Source organism: Ochlerotatus camptorhynchus, unplaced genomic scaffold (genome assembly GCF_037179485.1).
Source record: "Ochlerotatus camptorhynchus isolate MF236.1 unplaced genomic scaffold, CSIRO-AGI_Acam_v1.1 ptg000696l, whole genome shotgun sequence".
Classification (NCBI taxonomy): domain Eukaryota; kingdom Metazoa; phylum Arthropoda; class Insecta; order Diptera; family Culicidae; genus Ochlerotatus; species Ochlerotatus camptorhynchus.
The window spans coordinates 532,896-559,838 of NW_027041172.1; the positions used below are offsets into that span (position 1 = coordinate 532,896).

General features: G+C 41.4%; 1 protein-coding gene across 1 annotated transcript in view; it reads right to left on the reverse strand.

Moving 5' to 3' along the window:
• Nucleotides 1–23,609, reverse strand: part of LOC135714693 (C2 domain-containing protein 5) — a 60,118-nt gene extending 36,509 nt beyond the window's left edge. The window contains exons 1-6 of the mRNA XM_065238079.1: nucleotides 23,384–23,609; nucleotides 22,360–22,475; nucleotides 22,205–22,302; nucleotides 22,066–22,152; nucleotides 21,845–22,005; nucleotides 21,601–21,785 (exon numbers count right to left, since the gene is read on the reverse strand). Coding sequence (XP_065094151.1) covers nucleotides 21,601–21,785; nucleotides 21,845–22,005; nucleotides 22,066–22,152; nucleotides 22,205–22,302; nucleotides 22,360–22,475; nucleotides 23,384–23,560 — 824 coding nt within the window. The 5' untranslated portion in view covers nucleotides 23,561–23,609. The remainder of the gene's footprint in view (nucleotides 1–21,600; nucleotides 21,786–21,844; nucleotides 22,006–22,065; nucleotides 22,153–22,204; nucleotides 22,303–22,359; nucleotides 22,476–23,383) is intronic.
• Nucleotides 23,610–26,943: the final 3,334 nt, after the last annotated feature.

Genomic DNA, 26,943 nt, shown 5'->3' on the forward strand with positions numbered 1-26,943 from the left:
TTTGATTTTCTCCCTAAACATTCTACTACTACCTATAGATATTTAAGATTTCGCGTCCTAAATTGATTTTGATCCTTTCTAAATTAAATTTCCAATTCTAATTTTGATCTAAATTGATCCTGAAGATTTGGACTAGATTACAAAAACTACACGCAAACCAAAAATTTATTACAATGAATGTTAGTTCCACTTCCTATCATCCTCTGTTCATGAACATCGCAGCGAATGTTAGAAGTTGACCTTGCAGGCGATGTAATGGTTTTTTGTCTTTTTTATTTCGTGTTCTATCTACGCTTTCGACTATACCAGTAAGCTTTTTATGTATAAGATTGTAGAACTACGCACACACTTGCCTTGAATCTCGAATCTCTCCAGCAGAAAAAGCAGACGAAGTCGAGTATGAGAGGAAATGAGCGCTTCATGTTTGCTTTTAGGCTATCCATATTCAGAAGCATGAAGAGAGCAGTGGAGAAAGCACAGGTCTGATAATCGCAAAGTTCGTGATTCGTATCATTCTTCCTATTTTATTTTTTTTCGACATAATTAATTTCACTCACTAATACACTCCACATTTTTGGTCTCCAATTTTCTTGCATTGGACCGCAGCTAGGTATATCGCATCCTCGGTTCATGCGGTATCCACTAACATCCTCTGATGATGAATCCCACATAATTGTAAGCGAATCTTACATCCCCGGTTGGGTGAACATAAGCCCAGAACACGTTTGGTAAGCTCTATCGAATTGCGCATTACTAATGGGGTGTTTGCACTTATTCTACTGCACTAGCGCTAATGAGCCAGCTGCTAGCAAAAAAGCTCACCAGCATAATGTAAAAAGGGCATAAGCCTCTACCAGTATGAGATTTCAGGAGCATATGCCGAGTCATATGCCGCTCAAAGGTAAATACTTCGAACAAAGGTTTGTTTTTTTCCTTGATTTGTTTTTCGTCGATCTTGTTTTCCGTGCTGAGCACCAATGCTACCGACGCACAGTGGGAAAAAATCGAAATAAAAGGAGCAAAATTCATTATCTCTGATCAGCGCTGATTTAAGCCTCTGTTCGGGACTTAACACTACTGCGAACAGTAAATTGATCTATTGTAGTATATCCCGTGTCCTTAGTTTAGGGCATGTCGTATTACTCCATCACTATTGAGAAATGATGAAGTATTCGATTTTTTTTTACAGTTGCCACTCTTGCATTTATCGCAAGGATTCGACTCTAATTGAAAGGTCCCGCTATTTATACCCTTCGGAGTGTTGAAACACCCTCCAAAGGCGCGCTCCTTTGTCAGTCAAAATTGGATTCCTTAGCAACAAAATTAAGGAATGACACCGATAATGACCATGCATCAGAACCCTAGTCTTAACCACATCAAACTAGGGAACAACGAATAGAAGATTTGGAATCACATATATGAAGACTAACTAACTCATTTTTTTTCCTTGTTTCAAGATCATCCTCGGTAGACAAAGCCGAGTCTTGTCACTATCAACAAGGCATAAAAAGTAACAAGGACTAAGATGTGTTCCTTGGATTACTGAAAAATCCTGTTCCCCTAGTTAGAAGTAGTCAGGACTAGGAATCGGTGGTAGATCTTACATCCCGTAACGTACCACGATAAGATGATCTACCCACGTTACGGGGCATATCATGACTTATTTCTTCAGTAAAAGGGGGAAATAGGGCAAAATGAAATTTTCTCAAGATGAAACCATCATCATTCGATTCCTCAGTCATTTTTATAGTAATACAGTACACGAGGGTATAGTATGACAGGCACTAACACGTACTACGTAACACTACTGATTAACTTCATAAAAAGGGGGGAATTAGGAAAAAATGGCACTATGCATCAGCTTACTTTTTTATGTAATCTAAAACGAAATTTTTTGGAACCTTAAGGTGTTTTCCTTCAAGAAGGACTATCATTGGATAGGTTTTCTTATCACTAACTACTGTCTTTTAAAAAATTATCGAAAATAAGGTAATAGGGGTGAAATTAACTAAAATGCATAGTCTGCACAGACTTGTGATCTATTAAACCATTTTTAATTGATTTTCCAGATTTTTTTCTACAAGAAACACAATATTTCAGAACGTATATTAACCAAAATGAGGAATTTTTTAAGCCATTTATACAATTTTTTAAAAAATTGAGTAAAATGCTCCAAAAACCCCAACTTGCTCTATTCTGCACATGACAAAGCTATTTCAACTGGATACCTGTGACTTTTTCTTCCATAAGAATGATTATATTTGCAAAGGTTAAATCAGCGCTGATCTGAGATAATGAATTTTGCTCATTTTATGTCGATTTTTTCCCACTGTGCGACGCCAGGGAGGCAGCTTCTACACCTGGACCCTACCTATCGACCCATCAACTAACTCATGAACCGGGGACCAACTGCTATACTTCCCGTGATCAGAGATGTTATGCCTCAGAACATCCGGGCGGCACCGAAGGGGATAGAACCCAGGCCCGCTGGGTTCTATGCGTTGTTTCAACCTTCACTCAAGCGCAGCGCTACTGTATCTGTCGCTTGGATTCTGGCCAGTCTTCTTGATATAATGTCTTCGCTTGCGGCCTATCCCGCTAGTACCGCACCCAAGCCCAAAGTAAGTGCCTTTACATAAACGTGCTGCGACATGGTTATCGAATAAAATATATACAGGTGTGATACTGTCACTAGCGGCTAGAACTTTGGTTCTCTCAAGCCAAATGTTTCATCAGAGACGGAAGGCTCACTAATTCATAACGCCCGTCTATGACGGCACACTGCCACGTCATGAGCTATAGAGATGCCGGCTATAAACCCACCATCTCCAACGCTCCATTATGACAAGAGATTAAGCCCTCCCACCAACGTCAAGGTGCAAAAAGTAGCCATGGGGAGGGCAGTGCATTAGGGTTATCAAATTTTATTCAAAAATTTGACTAACATAAAAATTACAAAATAATTTAAAAAATATTCCGACAACCACATCATAGAATCTGTTTATGCGGTAATACATTAAAAATGCCGTATATTATTTTTACAAAAATGTAATAGAATCTTGCCTGTCCCGCTTGGGTAAATTTCTCTTAGTTCCAGGATCTTTAAAATTTCTACAAGTTTAAATTTTTTCTTTTAATTCTAAGCCTTGATTGTTGAAAGTATGATCAAGTTTGAGGTATCAAAAAGTTTTCAAAGTCTCAGAATTAAATAAAAAAAACATTCTTAACCTTTTTTTTATAATGCGTTTATTTTTCCATGCTCATTTGCTTTAGCTTTGCGGAGCCGATATTAATTATTTACATTACAAAATTACTTAAACCTAACTAAGGTTTGGAGAGCAATGTGCTCTTGATCTCGAACTAAGCGACACTCTGATGAAAAAGACAAATACGGGGTACACCGATGGGCAGCTAACAACTTGGGAGAACACAAGATGACACTAACTACTAAATCCTCAGTTCTATCCGTTTTAAAAACACATAAATTAAATTCAAATAGTCGAGATCTAGGCTCGCCAAAACATCTCTAACGGGTATCGCGGGTTGTTTTCCTCGGGCCCTGAGGGATGTGGATAACTCAGATCTGGCAACACGGTGTAAGGTACATGACCAAACAACATGCTCGATATCGTGATAACCACTGCCACACGCACATAAATTGCTGCCTGAGACCCTGATTCGATAGAAGTGCGAGTCTAACGAGCAGTGATTGGACATAAGCCTTGATATAACGCGTATAAAGTCACGGCTCATGTCCAACCCTTTGAACCATGGTTTGTTCGACACCTGTGGGAGAACTGAATGTAACCATCTTCCCAATTCACCATCATCACACTGTTGTGTTGTGATTCAAAAGAATTGCAATAAACACTTCGAGAATACTTTTGGTTTTAAGGTTGATTTTATTGAAACTCAATACGTCAGGTTATCTTACGAAGACATGGTACAATATCGATAGTTCTTTATTTACATAGTTCATTTCTGCTTCACATTCTCACACTCCCTATCTCCCTATTGCCTATATATGAGATAGCACACATTCAAATACTACTAGCAAGTTTGTATGCAAGAGGCAAAGCTTCTAGCTGACCACTAAAGCTTCTCCATTCAATATTGCATACAATACCATATGCGAATAACAGTTACGGCTCGCATCTCTCATGTTTACACTAACAATTGTCATCCGATGTGTCAGTACCGATCTATCAGTTGAATGGTAAATTGTTATTGTTTACTCCACAAGAAGATGGTGATAATATCACCGCAGTTTGTTTCTCAACATGTTGTTGCCAACTGATGAGGACTTGCTGACGAGCAATGGAGAAAAAATCGTTGAAGGCGATTTGTCGCCAACGAGTCCGCTTTTTCATTACCCAGAATTGAGCAATGAGATGGGACCCAAGCTAAGGTGATAGTACAGGAGCAGTTGGATAAAGCACTCAGTTTAGATCGTATTTTAGGCAGGAAATACGAAGAGTGCTTCATCGGCCTCATTGAACGAATAGTCTCCAATGAGCTATCCGCAAAAATGAAATAATGGTCAGAAGGTAGTGAGGCAATTGGCTCTACTGCCTAAAATATGGCTGCGGGTTCCGCAACGTATACGGAGCATGGTTTTTGCAGTTTATAGGAGGCGCTATGAAATTGATTAAATACACCAAATCCAGTGGAAGCATTTATGGTTGACCCATCTGTGAAAAATCTTTTATCGTTAGTTACATGGTGGTCACTCCACTGCGTCCTAGCAAGAAGTACGGTCGACTTAGTTCGCGCTCCGCTATTTTGGAAGTTTTCTCGATATTCACTTGATTTAAATTATCAGTTTTTCTCGCTTAGTGTTTCCTGACATAGTTCCCAGTTAAACAATTAACTAAAAGTGAGTTTTTTTCTGAGAAGAAAGTGTGTTTTCGGCATCATCGGAAGGAAAATTGTTTTGGCGATTGCCAATTCGCCAACCATTTTGCGCACCATCGGTGCGTGGTAACGCATACCTGCACACGGATCATCGTCATCGAGTGTCAGCATTCGATGCCTCCGCATTTACATCGTCAGCCTCCGCATTTACACCGCTCATCTATCATCGTGTGTTCAGCTGAGTGCCGACCCTCATACAAGCACACACCAACGAAGACCGCCCGCACACGCTGATCGAAGATCATCCACGCTGCGCGTCGCTCCGCTGCTGCTGTTTAAACGCTCGGTGGTAGTAGTATAGGAGTATCAGATAAGTTTTTGTTCTTGTTTCTCTCTTTCGCCCATCTGTTAAATTTTAAGTTTGTGTTCTGTGTTTGTAGTTTTTTTTTGTGTATTGTGTCCGAGTGATTATCGTTTCAGTGGTAGAGCGTTTTTCGCTCCCACTAGTACGGCAAAATGGACATTTTGTCGCAAGACGAAATGGACGTTTTGTCGGAAGATGACACCACTTTGCCACGCGATGGCAAGAAGGGTCGAAAACGTACGTCATCTCAGAAGAAAGATGATGTCATCCCTGGTTCATCGTCTCAGTCTGGCAAAGGACAGGCTCAGATAAACCCCCGATCGCGAGCCTATCCAGATGACTCGACTGGCCCATGGGTTGTCTACTTTCAGCCCAGAAACAAACCTTTGAATGTAATGCAAATTACGAATGATCTGACGAAGCGATACTCGGCCGTGACTGAAATCACGAAGGTTAGGCACAATAAACTTCGTGTCTCCGTCTCTAACCTGAAGCAGGCTAACGAGATTGCTGCCTCCCAGCTCTTCACGCTCGAGTATAGAGTTTACATCCCAGCTCGTGATGTGGAGATCGAAGGTGTGGTCACCGAAGCGAGTCTGACCCCCGAGATCTTGGAGAAGCAGGCGGTTGGCCGTTTCAAGAACCGTTTGCTTCCCCCGGTGAAGATACTGGATGTCCAAAAACTGGGCTCAGTATCTGTCAGCGAGGGTAAAAAGAGTTTTACCCCCACAGACTCGTTCCGTGTGACCTTTTCTGGTTCAGCCCTTCCTCACTACATCGAGCTGGGAAAACTTCGACTACCTGTGCGCTTGTTCGTTCCCCGGGTCATGAACTGCCAAAACTGTAAGCAGTTGGGACATACGGCGTCCCACTGTGGCAGCAAGGCACGCTGTTCCAAATGCGGGGAGAAGCACGAGGATGGCGCCTGCACAGTCACTGCACCAAAATGCGTGTACTGTAAGGGAACTCCTCATGGTATCTCGTCATGCCCGGTGTACAAACAACGCGGGGAGAAATTACAACGCTCACTTAAGGAACGTTCCCGGCAGTCTTTTGCAGAAATGCTTAAGACGGCCACGCCATTGACCAACGACAAAAATCCCTTTTCTCTTTTGTCAGATGACGAGACTGACTCTGACTTGGCTGAGGAGGGAACTTCTTTCCTTTTTTCAGCACGGAAACGAAAACGCATCCGTTCGCGGAAAGTTGAGAATGAAGAACCTCAAATCAGCTTGCTCAAATCAAGGAGTGGTGGAAAAAAGGAAGTTTCTACTCCTCCTGGATTCAGAAGAACTGACTATACCCAGGATTTTCCACCTCTCCCGGGGACATCCAAAACCCCTGATGTCCCATTTTTAAGAACAGAAGCCCCTTCTTCATCTGGGTTGTTCTCATTTGATAAAATTGTGGACGATATCCTCAAGTACCTGAATATTTCTGATCCTCTGAAAAGCATTGTTCTGGCAATGCTTCCTACTGTGAAGACCCTCTTAAAGCAATTGACATTGAAATGGCCCCTCCTTGCAGCAATCATTTCCTTCGATGGATAATTTTCCAAACGAGGTCGGGGATTTGATCACTATTCTACAGTGGAATTGTCGAAGTCTTATTCCTAAATTAGACTCTTTTAAGTTTTTAGTTCACAATAATGATTGTGATGCATTTGCTCTTTGTGAAACTTGGCTCTCTTCAGATATTGATCTTCCTTTTTATGATTTTAACATTATTCGACTGGATCGTGAGGATTCGCGTGGAGGAGGGGTACTTTTGGGGATCAAAAAGTGCCATTCCTTCTATAGAGTGAATCTTCCACAATTTCCAGGTATTGAAGTTATCGCATGTCAGGCTATTTTTAAAGGTAAGAGCCTTTGTATTGCTTCTGTTTATATTCCTCCTAGAGCCGTTGTTAATCGAAAACAACTTTCAGATATATGTTCGGTACTTCCTGCTCCACGGTTGATCATGGGAGATTTCAATTCCCACGGTACAGGCTAGGGGGAACTGTATGATGACAACCGTTCTACTTTTATATATGACCTCTGTGATAACTTCAATATGACAATACTTAACAATGGAGAAGTAACACGTTTGGCTGGACCATCCTCGAATGGAAGTAAATTATATTGGTAGGAGCAACGATCGAGATGCTCTTACCATCAGAGCTGTGCTGTCAAGAATGAAACTTTCTACCTACACCGACAGCACCGCCTACCTTGTTTTTCTACATTCGTAAAAGCACCATTCAAGTGAGAGCATTGTTGTTGCTAATCTTTAACTAATAAAGTATTTTATTAACTACAGTAGTTCCTCGGATACTTATTTCCACTGAATATATCACGGCCCAATAGGTTATGGGCCCAGCAGTATCGTGGAAGCTGTAGGACAAGAACATTTCCGGTGAAATCGCGTTTGGAGCTCAAGGACATTTTTTTTTCGGTTCGGTAGTGGCGTTGTGTTCGTGTGTGAAACAAAATGGCGGACGTAAAAGTATCGTTCGAAAGGTTGAATGACAATAATTTCGCGGTGTGGAAGTTCAAAATGGAGCTCTTCTTGGTGAAGGAGGAGCTGACCTCTGTTGTGATTGTAGCCAAGCCTGCTGAACCGACGGCCGAATGGATCCAAAAGGATGGAAAGGCTCGTGCCATGATCGGGCTGGCTGTGGAAGATTCGCAACTGGTGCACATCATCAGGAAGACGACGGCGAAGGAGATGTGGGACTCATTGAAGAAAATTCATGAGGAGTCGTCTCTTTCTTCAACTTTGCACGTACTGCGGAAGTTGTGTTCGATGCGGTTGTCTGAAGAGGGCAATCTGTTGGAGCATCTGAATGACATGACAACGTTGCACAACCAGTTGGAAGTAATGAGAGAAGGACTAAAGGACAGAGTGTTCATGGCGTTGATTCTCTCAAGCCTTCCGATGTCATACGGTAGCCTCATCAACGTGATTGAGAGCCGACCAGAGGTGGAAGTGACTGTCGAGTTCGTGAAGAGCAAATTGCGTGAAGAATGGCGTCGTCGACAAGTGTGTGGTGATGGTGTGGAGAGCAGGGAAAAGGCTCTGAAGATAGTGAGTGGTAAAAGCAAATTCGAAAAGAAGAAGAAAGAAGTCATTTGCCATCATTGTCACCAACCCGGACATTTTCGGCGCGATTGTCCGAAGCTTGCGAAGGAAAAGTCGCAAAAGGAGAAGAACGATGCTGGAAAAGCGAACATAGCGGCAGAAGTTTCTAGTGGTGTGATGGAAATGTGTCTGGTGGTTGCGACTCCGTGTGATGCTGGAAAGTGGTATTTGGATTCCGGAGCGACGTCGCACATGACGAGTGACGTTAACATGTTGAACAATGTGGACCGTAGTAAAAGTGTTGAGATCTGTTTGGCCGATGGTACACGCATCAGGTCCGGTGGTTCTGGAACCGGAAAAGTTGTGTCGCTAACTGGAAGTGGAATCCGGATGAACGTCACGCTCAACGATGTGTACCATGTGCCTTCCCTCGCAGGTAATTTACTGTCCGTAGGTAAGATTTGCGATCTTGGATACAGTGTCGTATTCGAGAAGTCTGGTTGTCGAGTCCTGCATAACAAGGAAGCAGTACTGGTAGGCGAGAGGAATGGAGGGTTATATCGGTTGAAGCAGTTTCCAGAGCAAGCATTGGCGACCACTGTGAAGCATCCTGAATTGTGTGAGCATTTGTGGCATCGTAGGCTGGGTCATCGTGATCCGGAAGCTATTACGAAGATAGTGCGACACGATTTGGGTTTCGGCCTGAAATTGCAGAAGTGTACTGTAGATTGCGTATGTGGAGTTTGCTTGAAAGGGAAGATGTGTCGGATTTCGTTTCCGAAGCAGTCCCAGAGCAAGTCATCAGCGGTTGGAGATCTGGTGCACTCGGACGTTGGTGGTCCGATGGAAGTTGCCACACCCAGCGGCAACCGATTCTACGTTACTATGGTGGATGATTTCAGCGGTTATACTGTAGTGTACCTGTTGAAGATGAAGTCAGAAGTGGATTCGAAAGTGCGCGAATATTGCAGTATGATGAAGAACCAGTTCGGACGTTTTCCTCGGGTGATCCGCACGGATGGAGGAGGAGAATATTCAAGCACGTCGTTCAAGAAGTTTCTTGCTGAGAAAGGCATCATTCTGCAGCAAACGGCACCCTATTCGCCGCAGCAGAACGGCAAAGCGGAAAGGAAGAACCGGTATGAGGTCGAAATGGTCCGGTGTTTGCTTCTGGAGGCAGGATTGGAGAAGAAGTACTGGGGTGAAGCGTTGAACACGGCAAACTACTTGCAGAATCGTCTTCCGTCGTCTGTCATTGAGAAGACACCGTATGAACTGTGGCACGGCAAGAAGCCGTCGTATGTTCATTTGCGTATTTTTGGTTCGGAGGCATACGTACATGTGCCAAAGGAGAAGCGAAGAAAGCTGGATCCGAAAGCAGTGAGGTTGGTTTTCGTTGGATACGCAGAGGGTCGCAAGGCATACCGTTTCTTGAATCTCGAGAACGATACGATTCTGATCAGCCGTGATGCGAAGTTTGTGGAAGTGCGTGAAGAAGAGGTGCCCCACGGGTGCCGGCAGGAAGTTCCCGAAGAAGAACCGTTTCTGTTTCCTGAAAAAGTGAGTGAAGAGGTTATTATATCGCTTGAAGGGAAGAAGATCGAAGAGGTTACTATACCCGAAGCTGTTGAAAGTAGTGATAGTGAAGAGGAAGCGGATCCAGAAGAGTTGGACAGTTCGCAGTATACGATCGCGTCTAATGGTGATTCATCGTTCCATGGTTTCCCGTTGGATGAAATCGCTAGGCGGTCTTTGAGGTCATCGAAGGGCGTAGCACCACGTCGCCTGATAGAAGAGATTTTCGTGGCAGGCACGCTTCCCCCAGAGGAGGAGATGGAGCCGAGAACGCTTCAGGAAGCTTTGAGCTGTGGGAAGAGTGCTGAGTGGAGAAAAGCCATGACTGACGAGCTGCGATCTCACGAAGACAACGAAACGTGGGAGTTGGTAAACCCCCCTGCTGGGCGAAAGCCAGTAGGGTGCAAGTGGGTTTACAAGATAAAACGAAATGCTGCTGGAGAAGCTATTAAGTATAAGGCTCGTTTGGTCGCCCAAGGTTTTTGTCAAAAGTATGGTCAAGACTATGACGAGGTCTTCGCACCTGTTATAAAACAGACCACTTTGCGGACGCTTCTAGCGATCGGGACCAAACGGAGCTTGGTACTTAAGCATTTTGATGTGAAGACTGCGTATCTATACGGAAGACTGGAAGAGGAGATATACATGCGGCAACCAACCGGTTTTGAGATTAAAGGTAAGGAGAAGCAAGTGTGCAAGTTGAAAAGGAGTATTTACGGGCTGAAACAGTCGGCTCGTTGCTGGAATCACCGTCTGCACGCCGTTCTCGAAGTCTTGAATTTCAAGCAAAGCCAGGCTGATCCGTGTCTTTACACGAAGGTTGTAAACGGAAAGCGCGTATACTTGCTTGTCTACGTCGACGATATTTTGATCGGCTGCGAAAGCGAGACGGAGATCGAAAAGATCTATGCGGCCCTGAGTAAGGAGTTCGAGATGACCAACCTAGGAGATGTGAACTATTTCCTGGGGATGGAAATCAAGAAGGAAGATGGTAAGTACGGCATTTCGCTGGAAAGCTACATAGACCGAGTTGCTGAGAGATTCGGCCTCGGTGACGCCAAGAGTGCGAAAACCCCGATGGAGGATGGATTCGTCAAAACCAGGGAGGACAGTCCTCCACTCGAAACAAACACGCAATATCGGAGTCTAGTCGGGACACTGTTGTACATCGCAGTCTGCGCGAGACCGGACATCGCTGCTAGTGTGTCCATTTTGGGGAGATGCGTGTGTGCCCCGACGGAAGCCGATTGGATAGCGGCTAAACGGGTAGTTCGCTACCTGAAAAGTACAAAGAAGTGGCAGTTGAAGTACGGAGATCCTGACGGCAAGTTGATTGGATACTCAGATGCGGACTGGGCGGGTGACTTGAAAACTCGAAAGTCGACGACTGGCATCGTTTTCATGTTAGCAGGTGGAGCCATTTCGTGGACAAGCCGTCTGCAGAATTTCGTCACATTGTCTTCGATGGAATCGGAATACGTGGCGTTGAGTGAGGCGAGCCAAGAGGCTGTTTGGCTTCTGAATTTGTTCGACGACTTCGGTGAACCGTCCTTCAAGCCAGTGACGCTGTGGGAAGACAACCAGAGCTGCATTAAGTTCATTGTTTCGGAACGGACGACCAAGCGATCGAGACACATTGAGACTCGGCAGTGTTTCGTCAAGGAGTTGTGCGATGCAAAGGTACTGGAACTGTTGTATTGCTCAACCGAAGAAATGGCTGCGGATATACTTACCAAGGCGCTTGGACAGGTGAAGCTTCGGAAGTTCTCTGCTATGCTGGGATTGACCGGCGGAGATCGTTGAGGAGGAGTATTGGTAGGAGCAACGATCGAGATGCTCTTACCATCAGAGCTGTGCTGTCAAGAATGAAACTTTCTACCTACACCGACAGCACCGCCTACCTTGTTTTTCTACATTCGTAAAAGCACCATTCAAGTGAGAGCATTGTTGTTGCTAATCTTTAACTAATAAAGTATTTTATTAACTACAGTAGTTCCTCGGATACTTATTTCCACTGAATATATCACGGCCCAATAAATTAGACCTCACACTTTGCTCTAACTCATTATCGTTGGATTGCACGTGGAATGTGATCCAAGATCCCCACGGTAGTGATCACTTGCCGATCAAAATTTCGATTGCCAGTGGGTTCAATCCGTCGGAATCCGTTAACGTCGCGTACGACCTCACCCGTAATATCGATTGGACAACGTTCAAGACCGCGATAGAGGAAGCCGTGTCGTCGGTAGAAGGGCTTCCACCGTTGGAGGAATATAACTTCCTCTCCAATCTGATCTTGGACAGCGCGCTTCGAGCTCAAACTCGGTCGGTTCCTGGAACGTCTTTGCGTAGGAAACCTCCTTCCCCTTGGTGGGACCACCAATGCACAGAGGTTTATCGTAAAAAGTCCGACGCGTTTAAGCTTTTCCGGAAACGTGGAACACCCGTGTATTTCGAAGCGTACTCGACTCTTGAACGCGAACTCAAAAGCCTCATCAAAGCCAAGAAACGCGGATACTGGCGGCAATTCGTGGACGGATTATCGCGCGAAACGTCGATGAATACGCTGTGGAATGCGGCGCGAAGGATGCGTAACCGGTCTTCAAACAACGAGAGCGAGGAGTACTCAGATCGTTGGATTCTTAAGTTCGCACGAAAAGTATGTCCTGATTCCGTGCCGGCACGGATGATTCCTCGCGAAACGACGAATTCGGTAGACGAGATCAGCCAGCCTTTTTCAATGCTGGAGCTCTCACTCGCGCTCCTTTCGTGTGGCAATTCGGCTCCGGGGGCTGATAGAATCAAGTTCAACTTGTTGAAGAACCTCCCAGACGTCGCTAAGAGGCGCATGTTGAACTTGTTTTGTCAGTTCCTAGAGCTCAATATTGTTCCGGATGATTGGAGACAAGTGAGAGTTATAGCCATTAAAAAGCCTGGAAAACCGGCTTCAGATCATAACTCGTATCGTCCCATCGCGATGTTATCGTGCATTCGAAAATTGTTGGAGAAAATGATCCTTTTTCGCTTGGACAAATGGGTTGAGACGAACCACCTACTCTCAGATACTCAATTTGGTTTCCGTAGGGGCAAGGGAACGAACGACTGTCTCGCGTTGCTTTCCACCGAAATTCAGTTGGCTTTTGCTAAAAAAGAGCAAATGGCTTCTGTGTTCTTGGATATTAAGGGGGCTTTTGATTCAGTATCGGTTGAGGTCCTTTCAGACAAACTCCACGCATGTGGCCTTTCTCCATTAATTAATAACTTTTTGTACAATTTGCTGTCAGAGAAACATATGAGCTTTTCTCATGGAAACTCTACAGCTTTTCGATTTAGCTACATGGGTCTCCCCCAAGGCTCATGTTTAAGCCCCCTTTTGTACAATTTCTACGTTAGAGAAATTGATGTCTGTCTTAGTGACAATTGCACGTTGAGACAACTTGCAGATGACGGCGTAGTGTCTATCACAGGGCCAAAAGAGGTTGACCTGCAAGGACCCTTACAGGATACCTTGGACAATTTGTCTACTTGGGCTATTCAGCTAGGTATCGAATTCTCCACGGAGAAAACTGAGTTGGTCGTTTTTTCTAGGAAGCATAGCCCAGCACAACCGAAGCTTCAACTTTTGGGTAAACCGATCACTCATTCCATGTCTTTTAAATATCTCGGGGTCTGGTTCGATTCCAAATGCACCTGGAGATCCCACATTGAGTATCTGAGACGAAAATGCCAACTAAGGATCAATTTCCTTCGATCAATTACCGGAACGTGGTGGGGAGCCCATCCACAAGATCTTCTGACGTTGTACCGGACAACGATTTTATCGGTTTTAGAGTACGGTAGTTTTTGCTTCCAGTCGGCGGCTAAAACGCACATCATCAAACTGGAACGGATCCAGTATCGCTGTCTTCGTATCGCGTTAGGATGCATGCACTCGACTCATACGATGAGTCTCGAAGTGTTAGCGGGCATGTTGCCACTATCTGATCGGTTTTCGGAATTATCCCTCAGGCTCCTCACCCGTTGTGAAATTATGAACCCACTGGTGATTGCAAACTTTGAGAAGCTTCTTGAGCTAAACCCCCAAACTCGTTTTATGACATTGTACTACGTGTACATAACACAGGATGTCAGCCCTTCACAGCATAATCCTCATCGTGTATGCTTCTCTGACTTCGGCAATTCAGTTAGTTTTGATTTATCTATGACGCGGGAGATTCGTGGGATCCCAGAACATTATCGTTCCATGATTGTTCCGTCAATTTACGCTGCAAAGTTTGGCCAAGTTGATTCCGCAAGATCGTTCTTCACAGATGGATCACTAATAGAGTCGTCCGCTGGTTTTGGTATTTTTAACGAATTTCATAGCGCCTCTCGAATGCTTCAAACTCCTTGTTCCGTATATGTTGCTGAACTGGCGGCAATACACTATACGCTAGAAACGATCGCCTCACTTGCACCAGATCACTATTTTATTTTTACGGATAGTCTCAGTTCTGTCGAGGCTATTCGATCCATGAGGCCGGTAAAGCACTCCTCGTATTTTCTCATGAAAATACGAGAGCTTTTAAGTGCTTTATTTTTAAGATCTTTTGTCATCACCTTTGCATGGGTCCCATCTCATTGCTCGATTCCGGGCAATGAGATGGCGGACTCACTTGCTAAGGTGGGCGCTATGGAAGGCGATATTTACGATCGACAAATCGCCTACAACGAATTTTTCTTCATTTATCGTCAACAGTCACTCGTCAGCTGGCAGAATAAGTGGAGTGAAGGGAGTTTGGGACGATGGCTATATTTGATCATCCCTAAGGTGTCGAAGAGTCCTTGGTTCAAGGGGTTGGATGTGGGTCGAGACTTCATTCGTATGATGTCTCGCCTCATGTCCAATCACTATTCGTTAAACGCTCACTTGTTCCGTGTTGGGCTGGGAGACAGCAATCTCTGTGAATGTGGACAAGGTTACCAAGACGCCGATCACATCCTTTGGTCTTGTGCTGAGCATCGTGGAGTCAGATCTGAGCTGTGCGATTCCCTTCGGGCTCGAGGTAGACAACCTAATGTTCCAGTTCGGGATATTTTGGCTAGACGTGATCTGGAGTTTATGAAACTCATATATGTTTACTTTAAGAATACTAACCTTAGATTGTAAGTTTTATTAACCTTGTGTTTAGTTTGTGTATTGTGCGTGTAGTTTTTTTTAATGTTTGTTTTCAAGATGAATAGAAATTAGTTCATGTTTTAGGATTAATTAAATATTTGTATCGAAAACCACATTTCAAACCTCCCTCTCCCTTTTCCCATCCAAAAAAATTGTAAATCTCCACTAACCTCGAGACAACCGCGAGTATCCGGTCCAGCTCCTTTAACTTATATATAATATAAGACATCAATAATGTATAACGAAAATGATAATTCGGCTCTGTAAAGTTTATTCGATTGAGCCTGTACAAATAAAGTAATTAATAAAAAAAAAAAAAGTTACATGGTGGTACTTGATTGCAAAAATTGACGGAACAACCATCCACCGATGGTGATCTGGTATTCCATGGATTTCTTGCATCATGGTCAGATTAAAATTTACAGAGGAACTATAGAAGGCTTGAAAGCAATCACGATTGGAGATTAATGAAGAAGGACCAACCTTCAGCGCCATGTACTCGTAATAGAGACTCATGAATCTTGTTTGAGGATTTCTGTCGAGTAGCTTCTCAAAGTTTTCTATTATCAATGGGTTCATTACTTCACAACAGATAAGAAACCGGAAGGACAGTTCCGCGAAACGATCTGTCAGTGGGAGAACATCCGCGAGTACTTCGAGGCTCATCGTATGCGTCGAGTGCATACAGCCAAGCGCGATTCGGAGGCAACGGTTGCAGCTTCAGGATATGTGTTTTTGCCGCGGATTGAAAGCAGAAGGTACCGTACTCTAAAACCGAGAGGATGGTTGTTCGGTACAACCTAATCAGATCTTCCGGGTGGGCTCCCCACCAAGTTCCGGTAATTTTACGAAGAAAATTAATTTTTTGCTGGCATTTTTGTTTCAGATACGCAATATGTTTTCCCCATGTGCATTTGGAATCGAACCAGACACCTAAATACTTAAAAGAAATACTTTGATTTCATTCTTGTATTTTTTTTTTTTTTTTTTTCTTTATTTTTGTGATTTTTAGCCGTAGGCTAGTTCATCACATAAAATTCTTGTAAAACCGCGTTGAATTTGGTATTAGCAAAGTGGAAAAATAACTTGGAGTGTAAAGATACGATTGTTGCTGTTTTTTTGGATCTTAAACGCACTTTTGAAACAATTTCTAGGCCCTTATTTTTAAGATAAATCAAGCGTTTTGGAATTACGAGTACTGCATATAAATGGTTTGAAAGCTATTGGTCTGACAGAATTGAACGGACTATTTTTAATGATTCTGTTTCCAGTACCGTGGGGAATAACCTTGGAGTGCCCCAGGGAAGTGTATTAGGGCCCCTGTTATTTATTATGTATATTAAAAACGTGTTTTACGATTTTGCGACATTAATATTTTTGCAGATGATACTGTGTTTTCCTCTCACCCCAGCAGGCCTGGGTTCAATCCCAGTCGGCGCCACCGGAATGTTCTGAGGCATAACATCTCTGATCACGCCTTCCTTCGGAAGGGAAGTAAAGCCGTTGGTCCCCGGTTCATGAGTTGATGGGTCGATAGGTAGGGTCCAGGTGTGGTAGCTGCCTTCCTGGCGTCGGTAGCTTTGGTGCTCAGCACGGAAAACAAGATCAACGGAAAACAAACCAAAGAAAACAAAATGATACTGTGTTATTCATTGCAGCTAAATATTTAGATGATGCCGTTTTACACTTGAATGAAGATTTGCGTTCTCTAAGTAGATGGTTGAAGTATAAGCAGTTGAAATTGAATACAAGTAAAACTAAATTTATGGTAATTTCGCGGAATATAGTAAATGAGAACGTCTGTGTTGTAATTGATGATGAGACTATTGATCGCGTTCGGGAGATTAAATATCTTGGCGTGATTATTGATGACACACTTAAGTTCAATGCCATCAAGAAAATTGCCAAGAAGTATGGAATTCTATGTCGACTGAAAAACGATTTAACTATTGCCAGTAAAATACAGCTATACAAATCAATCATCTCTCCTCATCTAGACTTTTGCCCTTCCATTTTATTTCTGGCCCAAGCAATACAAATATCGAGATTACAGCGCTTGCAGAATAAAATAATGCGTTTGATTTTGAGATGTAATAGTTTCACTTCCTCAACTTTGATGCTAGACGCCTTACACCTGTCGGTGAAGCACAGAATTGAATATTTGACTATGGTTTTCATTTTTAAAGTAGTTAACGGTTTGCTGCCTCGATATTTGTGTGATCGAATTGAAAGAAAAAGTGACTTTCATAGATATAATACTAGAAACACGGTTGAAATAAGAACACCACATTTCTTGACTTGTGCTTCACAAAATTCATTATATTATAAAGGAATACATGTTTTCAATTCGATGCCTAGACATATCAAACGTTCAGCAACACTTACAGAATTTAAAAGACACTGCATTTCACACGTTAAAACTGTCTTTTGAACAGTTATCCAGTGTTTTTTTTATGAATTGACAAATTATGTATCTTGACGAAGTTATCTCTTACGGATTATTTTATATGGATAGCTGTCTTAACGATTTTTTTAATAATTATTGTAGCACTGCAAAAACTATTTCTGTTCGCCACGATGGTGATGATGGATTTTGAATATTTGATTTAATAGTAGATTAATAAAAAAAGTAGTCTACATAGGTTTGAGCCTCGCGCGCGTATTACACACAGAGATTATTTTACTGGGTCAGTAATTTTTTACTGGGTTTTCAAACAGCTGAAAAAGTCAGTAAACTGAAAATAACGGTCACACGTAATGCAACGAACAATTTTAACATATTTTATTTTTATCATCAAATAAATGTAATAAGAACAGAGTCTGTATAAATTTCAAGAAAAAATCACTTTTATACAATTTTTTACAATTTTTTTAAGTTTACTGACTTTTTCAGCTGTTCAAAAACCCAGTAAAAAATTACCGAACAGGGAGGCCGTGATTTTGTGTGTACGGCTGAAAATTATGATAGCATCAGATTGCGGAGTTGCTAGTGTAACAGGATGCTTTGTTGATTGATCATTAACTTTTGATCGCTTGTAATACTTATGAATATTTTAGGTGGACAAAAAGGCGCCTGAGCTTTTCCACATTTATATCGCTGTGAAGCAACTGTAAACTCTAGAGGGAATTTATATCTGTAACTGAAACCAGTTCGATTTTGTTTGCTAACCTGGTTAAAATGTCATATTTAATTATCTTAAAGATAAATCGTCCAGCTCAAACCTTTGGGGGTAAGAGGTGGGACCATCATCATCATCATCATCATCATCATCATAATCATCATCATCATCATCATCATCATCAACAATGTTGTGCTCCAGAAATTGATTGAATAAGTTCAACAACCGTCTCTTCGCGACGTCTGAGAGATTTTTAAGCAAGTTGAACTTGATTCTACCCATTCCTGGAGCTAAGTTGTTACAAGAGAGGATAGCAAGTGAGAATTCCACCATCGAAAACATAGAATTTATTTCGTTACCACCCGACGGACGATCACGAACGTTGGTTTGAACCGACACCGAATCCAGGCAAACTTTCCGCGCGAAGCTGAATATCCAACTGTCTGAGTACTTCTTGTCTTCGTTGACCGGTGATGAAGCGTTTCGCATTCTCCTGCCGACATTCCAGAGTGTTCTCATGAAAGTTTCTCGTGACAAACCATAAACGAACCGACGCCAGTAGCCGCGTTTTTGGCTTTAATCAAGCCCTTAAAAGTTTTCTCGAGGTCGGTGTACCGCTCGAAATCCCCAACCTTACCGTGTTTGCGAAAGCGTTTAAACGCAAATTTTTGCCAGTCGATGTTTTTCGTGAGGTCGTACGCGATGTCAACCGAGCGGGTGGAGGATGAACCATTGGTAATAGAAATTTTAATTGGCAAGTGGTCACTACCGTAGGGATCTTGAAACACTTTCCACGAGCAATCCAACGATAGTAAACTCGAACAAAGTGAGAGGTCTGATCTGCTCACTCTTGCTGGAGGTTTGGCCGGTGTTCAGAATTGTCATTTTGATGATGTAGCACATGTTGTATATCAAGGTTGAGCGGTTGTCGCCGTACAGTTCCCCCCAGCCTGTACCGTGAGAGTTAAAATCTCCTAAGATCAACCGAAGCTCAGATAAAACTGAGCAGATATCTGAGAGACCTTGGCGAGAAATCGCGGTTCTCGGAGGAAGATATACTGAAGCAATACTGAGGCTTTTACCTCGAATATTTACCTGACACGCGACAACTTCAATGCCTGTCACGGAAGGCAGATTGATTCTATAAAAGGAATGGAGCTTATTAATCCCTAGAAGCACCCCTCCATACGAATCTGCTCGATCGAGGCGAATAATGTTAAAATCGTGGAAAGGGAGATCGGTGTCTGAAGAAAGTCATGTTTCACAAAGAGCAAATGCATCACAAAGTGAGTTGTGAACTAAAAAATTGAATGCGTCAAGTTTCGGTATAAGACTTCTACAGTTCCATTGACGAAGAGAGATCTAATCCCCGACATCATTCGAAATATTTTCCATCAAAAGATATGATCGATGCAAGGAAGGACCACCTAGATGCTAGTTGCTTCAAAAGAGTTTTCACAATTGGAAGCACTAAATTAATAATGTTCCTCGTCGAGTCGGAGACGTTAAATATATTGAAGATGCTCTCCACAATTCCAGAAAACGTGAACATGGCATGTTTTTGATGGTTATTCAGCTGTTTTTTTTTGGCTGAAAACTGGGATATCTGCGATTTTAGATGATCCCGGAAGTGGCGGGAAGTCTTTGTTAAAATTACAAAATTTAAATCCCGGTGGTGGGGGTTTTGCTACATTTCCGCTACCTCTTAAATTTGTCAAGGTAGGTTGAGAGTCCGTACGAGAGGCCTTACGAGATTTTTTGAGTGACGTTTGTTTTGGACCGCTTCCTCGTGTTGCCGTTAAAGACAAAAGGACTACTCTCACCAACCTCTGAGTCAGAGCCCTGATCATCATCTGGCAGGAGGAGGAATGTGTTGTTGCTTTTTGGGGTGGTTTGGGAAGATGTAGCGGTCGTTTTCAAAATTTCTGCTAACGAGTGCTTAGGGCGAGCTTCCAAAGACCGCTTTAGTTTTTCTCCCTGCTGTTTGTACTTCGGGCAATCGCTTAGATCATGCGGAGCATCCCTACAGTAAACGCATTTTGGGGTAGCATGACAAGGACCCTCCGTATGCTCCTCCCCACATTGATCGCACCGCGGTTTGTTGGAACAAAAGTCCTTGGTGTGACCTAGTTGTTTGCATTTCAAGCAATTCATTACCCTCGGTACAAACAAGCGTACAGGTAGTCGAACCTTCCCAATTGTGACGTAATCAGGTAATGCCGATCCTGAAAAGTTCACACGAAACGAATCTGAGAGGGTATACTTTTTGTTTGTGCCAATGAGCCACACTGACTGCAGTTGAATGCAGTCCAGTATCTTGACTTTCGGGAGGGCACGGTTTTGAAAATGCCGAAAGATTCGACTTGTAGAAAATCCTCACAAGTCAGACTCGCTTCGGAGACCACTCCTTCAATTTCTACGTCACAACTGGGGACGTAGACTCGATATTCGATCGAAAAAAGCTCACAGGCAACAATCCGGTTTGCCTGTTTCAGGTCATCGACGGTAACGCGCAGTTTGTTCGACGTCACCTTAAAGATATCGGCTACGGCCGAAAAATGTTTTGTCAGATCCTTCGAAATCCGAGAAATATTCAAAGGTTTTTGTTTGGGTCGGAAAAAAAACAACTCACGGACCTTTCGAGTCATCATTGTAAGACTTGTGGCCCGGGTTCGCTGAGATTTTCGGGGGAACGAGTGGAGTAGGGGGCATAGAAGGACAAGGCGGCGATGAAGGAGAAGGGGGCTGTGGTAGAGATTTCACTTTTGGATAGGCTCCAATGTTCTTGCTGGTGGTTTGATCATGGTGCTCTTCGAGGGTATCCATTTCCTCGACCTTTTGTCCTTTCGACCTTTCGTCCCAAAACCACATCGATGTATAGTGCAGATAAGAAACGATGTTACAAGTTTCAGCCAGAACATTTCGAAACTCTTATTTTCACCCACACAATCTAACATGAAACCTTGTTTACAAAAGCAGATACGGCTATTTGAAAATTCAATATTGAAGTACCAATCGAACTGTTAAGTGGCATACCGAATGATAAAAGTAAATAAACATTATTTTCCCAGAGCAGATATAATTTTAAATAATGATAATAATGTTTAATTTAGTGCATTAGTGATAGCAAGAAGTTGGTTGAAATTAATTCAGGTCTTATAGATGTTGTTATCTCCCAAAAGCTTCGTTACCGACAAGATGTTTTTCACTCCCGCATCAAAGTCATTCGATATTAAAGCAACAAATGTGGTAGCCACTAACACTGATGCAATATCACAAACCGTTCTACTTGATTGCAAGGTTTTCTCCTGGCGGGACTCTTATTAACATCGACTCTGGTGTAGGTGAAATTGAAAATGACATTATACTGACAAACGCCGCATTTGCTTCAAGTTTGACAAACTTTCTGTTACATCGCTAGCTTTAATCACTAATAATAATAGAAAGAATAAAACAGACATACTTACTCTTCCACAAGTGTGTTGTCGACTACCTGATGAGCAAAATTCTCATGAATTTTTATCAATGTAACGGCTGTACCAATACCTCGAGCTACAACACCAACATCTCCCTCCAAGTCAAAACATTGTGTATATCCTATGACAGCGTTAGCTCCAAGTTCAATAGCTTTCAATCCAATTTTCCTCTGAACCTATATGGTGAAATTAAGTAATGGATAAAGTATGATCATACATACTAACTACTACATACTTGTCCTGACAGTTTCATGAAAACTATCTGTCTTGCTTCATTTGACGCCCTAGGTGTACGTATTTTATCTATCCATTGGTACTCTGGATCATCGTTAACGACCAACTCTTCCACAAAACCGTGTATGACTTGTGCATTGTAACCATGAGGAATAATAGATGCTACAGACAAAAATCCACGATTACTATAAACAAGGCTAACCTTCTTATGATGCCACTTACAGTGAAAAAAGCGTACCCCGCAGGAACTTTGCCGAAATTTATTAAAATCAGTAAACAAATCAACTTTAACAATTATGTTCACTTCACCTACAAGAGTATAAAATTAATCACCATACATAAATAACAAAATTCTATTTACCTCGAACTCCATTCATTGTATCATAGACTGGAATCCATCCGGACATAACGGAGCCTTTACCTGTATTACTTTGTGTTGGTTTATCTAGAGTGAATGAACTGAAATTAAACGTGATAAACAATGCTCGAGCTTTCCCTTATCTTTAGGGGTCTTACTATAACAGAGGACTTAAGTTGATGTAAACTTTTCCAATTGCATCATTTGCTGAATAAGTATCATAATCCATGAGACGAATCTGCAATGGCTCATCCTGAAGATCAGCATCATCAACCTGAAAATCCACACCAAAACAAGAATTACACGTCATTAGGTTATTTATTTTTTTGCAAATTTCCTTGCAAAATAAACACAGTTAATACGTATTAAAAATTACATCAATTCAGTCTTAGTAGACTACTTGATCCATATCAATTTCTGTATATAACCATTCTTAATATTTTTCGTTTATAAGGAATTTGAAACAACAGCTATCCTGCTGAAATATTCCCAGATATACCTAATATACTCCTACCTAATATACGCCTCACCACTAAGCTCCACGTAAAATTAAAAGAAAAAACCGAGGCTCTCATCAAAGCAGTATGAACAATACGATACACTGCTGCAGCCGAACACAAACTTTATCCATTTAGATCACTAATTTCAACGATGAAATGAAACAAATCCATGTCGGTGCTCTTATCAAAGTTTTCGGTGATGATGCGTTTCCATTCCAATTCAATTCATTCGTTCTAACATCTGCTCGTATGCAGGTTAAAACGAAAACAATAACATCCCTTATTCATGATACACAAACACCTTTGATGTTTCAAATATTCCAAGGCTTATTCCTAGGAATGGAAAATGCCACATGGAATTATTATGTTTATTTGTTTGCTTTTATTTTATTCAAGGATTATGTGCTATCAATGATTGATTGAAAAAAAAAAAGATTCATGCAATATCAAATCACCGAGCTCATACATCAAATCTGCACATTTCCTCGCCATATCCACCAAAAAGATCGAATGAGATGGAATATGTTTTGATTGTCTATCCCTGATTTAACATAATCATTATAACTTTTTTTGTTTTAGCGAGAACGGACTACCAATGACCAAAAAATTGCGAGCAGATTCCATGCATGACCTGTGATATCTTGATATATAATATAAGGAAATTCAGACTAATTTTGCTCACCTCAAATCGGTACCAATCAGAATTCCATACAGGGTTTAGACTTTTCCTACAAACATCCGTTTTATGGGTGATTGATCCAAATTTTATTTCTACAAATGCATCAGTGGTATCACTGCTTCTGTCCATCACAGGTAAATTCCGCCCCGCAAGAATTTTAACTTTAACTTTTCCTGGCATTGTTTTACAATTTTAATTCACAATAAATACTGTCCAGTGCCAAAATGTTTTTGCCTTTGGAATCGATTATTATTATTTTGTTTTGATTTTCGTAACAATCAAATCTGACAAGCTAGCATTAAAGCCCTACAGTAAAAGTATGGACGACTGTCACCACAAAACTGAAAAAGCTGTTCCAATCGAGCAAAGCGGCACTGATAAAATTTCAAAGATTGTTTTTATGTGTCCCACACATGAATTTTTGCAATGTGATCAACAAATAATATCTATGTGTCGGGCATATACTTAATATGTGTACACATAAAAGCCATGTTTAACCACAAATACTATTCATTTGACTCATAAATTTCATATGTGCTTCTATGTGGATTCTATTTATGTGTGGTCACATGAAAATCATGTGGAATTTTACATGGAAATTCGCCAATAAAAATGTGTGGAATTCTATTAGTGGGTGCATTTTGACGGTTCGATTGGAACAACTTTTGACAGACGTCCATACTTTTACTGTAGGGCTTTAGCTAGCATGCGTCTTGTTTTGGATAAATCTGTAGCCACCTACACTTCGATGAGGAAACTAAAAACTGAGCCACTTAAAGCCTGGTACGCAGCTGAAAAGTAATGACGTTTTCATGTGCTACCGGATAGGACACGGAATGCAAAAGAAATTACTTTTCCTCAGCATTTCTTGACCCAGTACGCAGTTCAAAAGAAATCGTTAAAGGAAAGATCGATTACATTAGTATCGTGATCGACATGAAGGTGGCGCATTCTGAATGCAATTTCACTTTCCTTGCGGAATAATGGTCTGATCAATTATTCCGTTAGGTAATGTTGGCGTTTATTGCAAAACTGATGTTTTGGATGCATTTAAACAACATAAACACTAATAAGTGTTGATTTTACAATTTGACCACATCTCCCTATAATCTCAAAATTTAGCAGACTATAGCTGTCAAATTTTCTTTTGGGAAAAATCCTCAAAAATTACTTTTCCGTTTTCTTTTCAGCTGCGTACCAGGCTTAAGCCTGGTACGCAGCTGAAAAGAAAACGGAAAAGTAATTTTGAGGAATATTCCCAAAAGTAAATTTGACAGCTATAGGGAGGTGTCTTTTGCTAAATTTTGAGTTCATAGGTAGGTGTCGTCTAATTTTAAAATCAACAATTATCAATTTTTATGTTGTTAAAATGCATCCAAAACATCATTTTTACAACAAAAGTTAAAATTACCTAACGGAATAATTGGTCAGACCATTATTCCGCAAGGAAAATGAAATTGCATTCAGAATGCGCCACCTTCATATCGATCACGATACTAATGTAATCGATCTTTCCTTTACCGATTTCTTTTGAACTGCGTACTGGGTCAAGAAATGCTAAGGAAAAGAAATTTCTTTAGCATTCCGTGTCCTATCCCGTAGCACGTAAAAACGTCATTACTTTTCAGCTGCGTACCAGGCTTTAAGCCTGGTACGCAGCTGAAAAGAAAACGGAAAAGTAATTTTGAGGAATATTCCCAAAAGTAAATTTGACAGCTATAGGGAGGTGTCTTTTGCTAAATTTTGAGTTCATAGGTAGGTGTCGTCTAATTTTAAAATCAACAATTATCAATTTTTATGTTGTTAAAATGCATCCAAAACATCATTTTTACAACAAAAGTTAAAATTACCTAACGGAATAATTGGTCAGACCATTATTCCGCAAGGAAAATGAAATTGCATTCAGAATGCGCCACCTTCATATCGATCACGATACTAATGTAATCGATCTTTCCTTTACCGATTTCTTTTGAACTGCGTACTGGGTCAAGAAATGCTAAGGAAAAGAAATTTCTTTAGCATTCCGTGTCCTATCCCGTAGCACGTAAAAACGTCATTACTTTTCAGCTGCGTACCAGGCTTTAAGCCTGGTACGCAGCTGAAAAGAAAACGGAAAAGTAATTTTTGAGGAATATTCCCAAAAGTAAATTTGACAGCTATAGGGAGGTGTCTTTTGCTAAATTTTGAGATCATAGGTAGGTGTCGTCTAATTTTAAAATCAACAATTATCAATTTTTATGTTGTTAAAATGCATCCAAAACATCATTTTTACAACAAACGTTAAAATTACCTAACGGAATAATTGGTCAGACCATTATTCCGCAAGGAAAATGAAATTGCATTCAGAATGCGCCACCTTCATATCGATCACGATACTAATGTAATCGATCTTTCCTTTACCGATTTCTTTTGAACTGCGTACTTGGTCAAGAAATGCTAAGGAAAAGAAATTTCTTTAGCATTCCGTGTCCTATCCCGTAGCACGTAAAAACTTCATTACTTTTCAGCTGCGTACCAGGCTTTAAGCCTGGTACGCAGCTGAAAAGAAAACGGAAAAGTAATTTTTGAGGATTTTTCCCAAAAGAAAATTTGACAGCTACACAGCAAAAAAAGTTGTTGAATATTACATCGAAACTGCTGCAACCAGGTCAATCCATCGGTTGTGTAATATCACATTGTACGATGTACATCGATTTTGCGAACAAAATTACATCCATTGATGTAATATTGTATCTGCTTTTTGTTATTACATCATTATTTCATACATCAGCTTGAATTACGTTGATCGATATTACATTTTTTTTTGCTGTGTATAGTCTGCTAAATTTTGAGATTATAGGGAGATGTCGTCAAATTGTAAAATCAACACTTATTAGTGTTTATGTTGTTTAAATGCATCCAAAACATCAGTTTTGCAATAAACGCCAACATTACCTAACGGAATAATTGATCAGACCATTATTCCGCAAGGAAAGTGAAATTGCATTCAGAATGCGCCACCTTCATGTCGATCACGATACTAATGTAATCGATCTTTCCTTTACCGATTTCTTTTGAACTGCGTACTGGGTCAAGAAATGCTGAGGAAAAGTAATTTCTTTTGCATTCCGTGTCCTATCCGGTAGCACATAAAAACGTCATTACTTTTCAGCTGCGTACCAGGCTTTAGGCTGTGTTCCATTTGGCGAATTTTCACTTAAACTTGACAGATGGAAAATTTCCAAATTAACCTGCTATTGATCAGTTCACGAAGATTTGCCGCACTCTTCTCTCACCCGTAAGTTTTGACAGTTTTGGGTGGTTTGTTTTGGCTCCCATTCGTTGCTATCTCTTTTACTCAGAAGCAAAATGATAGGGAGCAAAAAGTGAGGTTAGGGACCGTGCACTGATCTATTCCAGCAGACAAGGAATCAATTTTGACACACACCTTCTCGAAAATTGGCCGATCAACAACAGAGGGATTTTCGAACATTATAATTTAGTTTCGAAGTGTAAAATTTAAGTGAAAATTCACCAAATGGACCACAGCCTTAGGCTGTGAACCATTTGCCGAGTTAAATTTA